This window comes from Chiloscyllium plagiosum, chromosome 3, assembly GCF_004010195.1.
Source record: "Chiloscyllium plagiosum isolate BGI_BamShark_2017 chromosome 3, ASM401019v2, whole genome shotgun sequence".
Classification (NCBI taxonomy): domain Eukaryota; kingdom Metazoa; phylum Chordata; class Chondrichthyes; order Orectolobiformes; family Hemiscylliidae; genus Chiloscyllium; species Chiloscyllium plagiosum.
In genome coordinates this window covers 40,474,033-40,481,174 of record NC_057712.1, presented here as the reverse complement: position 1 = coordinate 40,481,174, position 7,142 = coordinate 40,474,033, and the positions used below count along the sequence as shown (strand labels likewise).

The window sequence follows — 7,142 nt, the reverse complement described above, 5'->3', positions numbered from 1 at the left end:
ATCATCTTCCTTTGTGCTGGGTTTTGACTCCAACCGGTTAAGGATTTTGCCCCAATTCCCATTTATGTTGGTTTTGCCGGGATTCCATGAAGCCCAAGAACAGTATTTCTTATCTCACTCCCCAACTTCAACTCTTTTGCCAATGTTTGGACCAACGAGTTGAAAAACCTGGCCAAACCCAAACTGAATATCAGGTGACCATTATGTAATTTCCACTGGATGTTACTGTCATGACACAATCCATCATTTTTCCTATTATTCAGAGTAGACAAATAGAGCAGTAATTGGCTGGGTTGGATTTGTCCTTTTCTGTAGCTCAGGCATACCTGAGTAATTTTTTCAACGTTGCCAGGCAAATGCCACTGTTATTGCCATACTGGAACAACTTGCCATACTGGAACAACTTGCCGGGAACAGCAAGTTCTGCAGCACAACTGTTCAGTGCTGCTGCCGGATCGTTCTTAGGGTCCATAGCCTTCACAGTATCCAATACCTTCGGTCTTTATTGATATTATGTAGTTTGACTTTGTTTGCTAGTATTTCGAAGAGTTTTTTTATGTGTTAATGTGTTAAAGGCGCTATATAAATGCAAGCTGTTCTTGGAACCTTGCAGTCAAATTGTGCAATGAAAAGACTCGACAGATGATGAAGTGGGACAGGGCGAGTTATATGTCACTGCAATGCGAGGCACAAACACCAGCATCAACGGGCTGAACAGGAAAACCGGTTTCCCTGTTCTAATTTTTGAAAAAGAACCTGACATACGTTTGAATGGGATTATTCTACAGAAGGTGAAAAAGGTAAACATTTTTAAAAGGGGGAAACCAAAGCTGCTGAACTATCATCAAAATTTGTGTTACAAAATAAACTTAGTGTGATATTCGGCAGCATACTATATCCTTTCTGTTGGCAAGACTTTCTGCACTCAGCTGATTTTCTTTATTTTTACTTTTTTTTATAAAGTCGAAGATTGTTAAAGACTCAGAACAGTGCACTGCAACCTAAACTGCAGAGCAGAGTTACGGCTCAGTTGCTATATACAGCCATGTGATGGGGGCAGTCCCACTCTCAGCCCAAATAACGTTCAAATCTCATGAGATGTAGGGTTTGTGGGAAGGAGTTGTTCTGTCCTTGTTTTGATCGGATCAGCTGATATTCTGCCTTCTTGTCTACCTTACGGTGGGATGGTTACCTGCTCAGATCTTTTCTGAATCACAAATCTTCGGCTCCCAGTTGACCAGGCAAGTTACAGAGGGGAGGGTGGGACTTTTTTGGTTTTGGTCGACACTTTAGTTCGTGTGTTCGCTGCTTTCATTTTATTCAGGTTTCTACTCGGTTCCTCTTTTCCTACGTGGGTTTAGGAACAGAGCTAAGAAACTAGAAGCCTATGGTACTGGGCCAGAGACAAGGAGGCCTTGTCTTCTATATTCATGACAATTACAGCCTGTAATTCCCATTGTACACTACTGTGGTGTTCTGCTGCTTTCATACGGCACAAATCGTTAATCTCAGCATCGGTAACCACAAATAATAAGTGCTCGACCAGCAATAATAAGGGCTTTAACGATCGTTCTGAAAATAAACTTCTCTGCAAAACAGAGAATTGGGGAGTGAGGGGAATTAAACCTTAATGAGGAGGTGCGAATACTGCAACCGATTAGTTAGAATAATAGAATCATAGAGATGTACAGCACGGAAGCGAACCCTTCGTTTCAACTCTGCCATGCCGACTAGATATTCTAACCTAATCTAGTCCCACCTGCCAGCACTTGGCCCATATCTCTCTCAACTCTTCCTATTCATATACCCACCCAGATGCCTTTTAAATGCTGTAATTGTATCAGCCTCTGGCAACTCATTCCATACGTGCACCACCTTCTGTGTGGAAAACGTTGCCCCTTAGGTCCCCTTTAAATCTTTCCCCTCTCACCCTAAACTTCTGTCCTCTAGTTCTGGTCTCCCCCACCCCAGGGAAAAGACTTGTCTCTTTACCCTATCCATGCCCTTCATGATTATATTCCCCTCAGCCTCCAATGCTTCAGGGAAACCAGCCCCAGCCTCCTCCTATAGCTCAAATCCTCCAAACACAGCAACATCCTTGTAAATCTTTTCTAAACCCATTTCGAGTCCTTATATTTGATTGCCAACCCTGCCCCAGAATCACCCTGGAGTGTCCAGGAAGAAAAGGTTAAACTTTTGATTTCTACCTGCAAGCAAACAGACACCTAGGAGATAAATCATAAGGGGGATTTTAAAAAAAACTTTGTTTTATCCTTTTATTTCCCCAGTTTCCCATATTTTTACAAGCAGTGCAAAAAGCAGTTTGACTGATTTATGTCAAATGTCACTCAGTTGGGTGGTGTTAAGTCTCTTTGATTTCCAGTTGGCAATGGGGAAAAGGTGAGGTGCTATGAGTATGATCATGTTGGACACTCAGGGGTGAGGGTTCCCAAGTCATGCAATGAAACTTCTGAGAATATTACCAATGACAGGTAATATTCCTATAGATGTCAGGATTCTGCTCCAAGTTCCCTGTCACCATGAATCAGTCTGTGCTTCAATGCTTGTGCTCTATTTTTAAACTGGAGGAGAGCAAAGCTGTGGTGCCATCTTGCTGTAATGGCCATTGACACAATAAATGTTAATGTGTTAACAATCACTGAATTGGATGTGTGAAGACACATCTCTTTAGAGCAAAGAAAATTAAAAGGAGCTTCATTACTGATGTTAAAAATCATTAAAGGATTTTGATACAGTAATTGAGGAGGAAATATTTCTACTGGCAAGAATGTCAGTAAACAGAGGGCACAAACTTGAGGGCACTGTCAAAAGAATTGTGGAAAATGTGTTCTTTTTTAACATAAAAATTGTAGTGATCTGGAATGTGCTTCCTGAAAGGTGAATGGATGCAGACTTATCCAATTATCTTTTGAAGTTTACTCATAAATATGAGACAAGAAAAACAAAAGTACAGGAATATGGGGACAGAGTACAGGGTTGAGACTGCTTGTGTTGCTCTGTTAAAGCGCTAACATGGGTATGATGGACCAGATGTGACCTCCTTTGTGCTGTGAGATGCAATGATTCAGCAATAAAAGGGAATAGCTTGAAACTCAGGGGAGTGGGAACCAAAAGATTTAACCACTTTATACAGAGTATGGTGTGTATACAGATTGGAATGCAAGTCAGTGGTCAGTGATTGCATCCAAAAGAGAAAATGCTGGAAACTCTCAGCAGCATCTGTAAGGAGAGAAAAGAGCTGACGTTTCAAGTCTAACTGGCCCTTTGTCAAAGCCAGTCAGTGACTGCATCATTGACTTCGAGTGAATTGGATAAATGCCCAGTGCAATGTTTGGTTCACATGATATCAAGAAATGGCTGAAAGTACTGGATTCTGTGAAGGCTATGGACCCTAAGAACAAACTGGCAGCAGTACTGAAAATTTGTGCTCCAGGACTACTTGTTCCCCTTGCCAACCTGTCTCAGTACAGCTACAACACTGACGTTACCTAGAATATTTTAAAAAATTGTCCAGGTATGTCTGGCCTACAAAACAAGGAGCAAATCCAACTTTAAATTGATCATCTACCCTATTAAAAAGATTACCTTTTTCCATTTTCTTTGCATTGCACTTATGTTCGGGACACCAGTTCCAAGTAGTGCGAGACTTCTTACGCTTCCATTCCTGACATCAGTCCCTCCAGACACTGGCTCCTCCTGGTTACATTAGCAAAGCTGTCACCTTGTAGTTACATTACCAGTACTGGCTCCCTTTGGCCAAGTTAACAATGCCATTTGACATAATAGTTACATTAATAAATCTGACCCTCACTGTTAGATTATTAAAACAGGTCAGGTCTTGCAATATGATGAGTTGGCTGAATACCATAATTGAAGGGAGTTACAGTACACTGAACAACATCAATTTGCTGGAGGTAATATTTAACTGCAGTGTTCTTCATCTGTTCACTGACATTGTCTTTATGTTTTCCAGAGTTACCTGGCTATTGTATGTGAGATTATCCACTTGTGCTTGCAGAAAGATCGTTCATGATTTCATCAGATAGCGAAGAGGAACTGTACACTGAGAGGACGGCTCTGATGTCAGCCAGCTCCTCTGCAATGCCTTCCTATCAGGAGAGGGATGGGATGTCTGGTGCTGCCAATGTCCGGACTAACCGAGTAAGCACACCAACAGATCAGTGTGAGCCATCCAGTGCTGGGCTATTGACAGTCTTTGTGCAATTTAAAATCTGAAGTTGAATTACATAGTATTCTATAAACATACACACATTTCATAGAATTAAATATATGGCAGAAATAAGTCCATTGCAAAGAGTAATAGTGTTCTTCAGCATGGAGACAGGCCCTTTGGCCCAAACTGGTTTGTGCCAACCAAAATGTCCATCCACACTAACCCTGTTTCCCTGCACTTGAGACATATCCTTCTAATCCTTTTCTAACCACATATTTGTCCAAATGCCTTTCAAATGTTGTTAACATACCTGCCTCAACCACTTCCACTGGCAGCTCATTCCATATGCATACCACCCTCTGTGTAAAAAGGTTGCCCCTCAGATTCCCTTTTATTCTTTCCCCTCTAACCTTCAATTGATGCCCTCTGGTTGTCGATTCCCCAACCCTGGGAAAAGGACTGAGTATATTCACCCTATCCATGCCTCTCATGATCTTATGCGCCCCTGTAAGATTCCCCCTCATTTTCCTATGCTCTAAAGGAAAAAGTCTTAGCTTGTCCAACTTCTCCCTATAACTCAGACCATTGTATTCTGGCAACCTCTTTGTAAATTTCTTCTGCACTCTTTCCAGTTTAATAACATCCTTTCTATAGGCAAAAGTGAAGACTGCAAATGTAGGAGATCAGAGTCTAGATTAGAGTGGTGCTGGAAAAGCATAGCAGGTCAGGCAGCATCTGAGGAGCAGGAAAATCGATGTTTTGGGCAAAAGTCCTTCATCAGGAATGAGAGGAAAATCGCAAGGTGACCAAAACTGAACACAATACTCCAAGTGCGGCCTCACCAATATCTGCAACATAACTTCCCAACTTCTATACTCAGTGCCCTGACTGAGGAAGGCCAGTGAGCCAAAAGCCACCTTCACTGCCCTGTCTACCTGTGACAGAGAGCTGTGAACCTGAACTCCAAGATCCCTCTGTTCCACTATTACCCTTAAGGCCTGACCATTCACCATGGCCCCCCCACCTTGATGTGATTTTTCAAAATGCAAGACCTCACACACTTATCTATATTAAACTTCATTTGCCATTTCTCGATCCACTTCCCCAGCAGACCAAGATCATGCTGCAATTTCTGATAGTCTTCCTCACTGTCCATGATACCGTCTACTTTAGTGTCATCTGCAAACTTACTAATCATGTCTTGTACATTCTCATCCAAATCATTGAGATAAATAACAAACAGTAATGGATTTAGCACTGACCCCTGAGGCACTCCACTAATTACAGGCCTCCAGTAAGCATCCTTCCACTATTACCGTCTGCTTCCTACCATCAAACCAATTTTGTAATCAATTTGCCAGCTTGCCCTGGATTCCATGTGATCTAACCTTCTAGAGCAGCCTACTATGTGGAACCTTATCAAAGGCCTTACTGAAATCCATATCGACTACATCTACCACCCTTCCCTCATTAACCTCCCTGGTCACTTCATTAAATAAGTCTAACAAATTTGTGAGGCTCGATCTTCCAGTCACAAAGTCATGCTGACTACTCCTAATCAAACCCTGTCTTTCCAAATGCACATATATGTTATCCCTCAGAATCTTCTTAAGTAACTTACCAACCACAGATGTTAAGCTTACTGGTCTATAGGTCCCAGGCTTTTCTTTGCAGCCCTTTTTTTGAATAATGGCACAACATTTGCTACTCTCCAGTCTTCAAGGACCTCACCCGTAGCTAACAATGATACAAAAATATCAACCAGGGCCCCTGCAATTTCTTCTCTAGCCTCTTGCAGTGTTCTTGGCTATATCTGGTCGGGACCAGGAGATTTAGCCACCTTCATATATTCTAATACATCTAACACCTCCTTTACTGTGATATGGATGTCCCCAAGATATCACCACGAACTTTCCCAAGTTGCTAAGTCTTCATGTCTTTCTCCATGGTCAACACAGAGGAGATATATTCATTGAGGACTTCACCCATCTCCTGTGGTACTACACATACATGTCCACTGTGGTCCTTGAGGGACCCTATTCTCTCTCTAATTATTCTTTTTCCTTTTTAATATACTTAAACAGCCTCTTTGGATTCACCCTAATCTTCTCAGTCAAGGCTATCTCATGCCTCCTGATTTCCTTCTTCAGTAAACTCCTGTATTCCGTTTATACCTCCAGGGATTCCCTTGATCCCAGCTGCCTGTACCTGACCCATGCCTCCTTCTTTATTCTGGTCAAAGCCTCAATGTCTCTTGTCATCCAGGGTTTCCTATTCCTGCCAACTTTGCCCTTCACCCTCTGAACTCATAGTTACGCTGAACTTACAGCACAGACACAGACCATTCAGCCCACATGGCCATGATATTGTTACACTCTATGCAAGGCTTCTCCCACCTCTTAGGATATCCTATCAGCATATCCTTCTAATCCTCCTTATCTCATCTGTATGTCGAGCTTCTCCTTAAACACATCCTTGTTATTTGCCGCAATCATTCCCTGTAGCAGTAAGTTCCACATTGTTTCATTCTTGAATAAAAAAGATTCTCCTGAATTCTTTATTAGGTTTATTCATGACTATCTCACATTTATGGACCCTTGTTTTACTTCCATCACAAATGGAAACATCTCTGTGTCTATCCTGTCAAATCCCTTCATATGAAGATTTCTTTAAAATCACACTAGAAATACCTGTGTACTAGAGGAAAGGGCCTTAGTCTGTTCATTTTTTTTCCCTGGTAGATAGAGTCATAGAGATGTACAGCATGGAAACAGACCCTTCGGCCCAACCTGTCCATGCCGACCAGATATCCCAACCCAATCTAGTCCCTCCTACCAGCACCCGGCCCATATCCCTCCAAATCCTTCCTATTCATATACCCATCCAAATGCCTCTTAAATGTTGCAATTGTACTAGCCTCCACCACATCCCCTGGCAGCTCATTCCA

General features: G+C 42.1%; 1 protein-coding gene across 3 annotated transcripts in view; it reads left to right on the top strand.

Annotated features, from left to right (window-relative positions):
- The first annotated feature begins 1,103 nt into the window (after window positions 1-1,103).
- Window positions 1,104-7,142, top strand: part of psen2 (presenilin 2) — a 23,587-nt gene continuing 17,548 nt past the window's right edge. The window contains exons 1-2 of one of the 3 annotated variants that reach the window (XR_006309862.1): window positions 1,104-1,241; window positions 3,995-4,182. Coding sequence is in view for 2 of the 3 variants with exons in the window: in XM_043680750.1 (XP_043536685.1) it covers window positions 4,051-4,182 (132 nt within the window). In the remaining variant the exon portion in view is untranslated. The remainder of the gene's footprint in view (window positions 1,242-3,994; window positions 4,183-7,142) is intronic. The other 2 variants (XM_043680750.1, XM_043680746.1) reach the window with 2 other exon arrangements.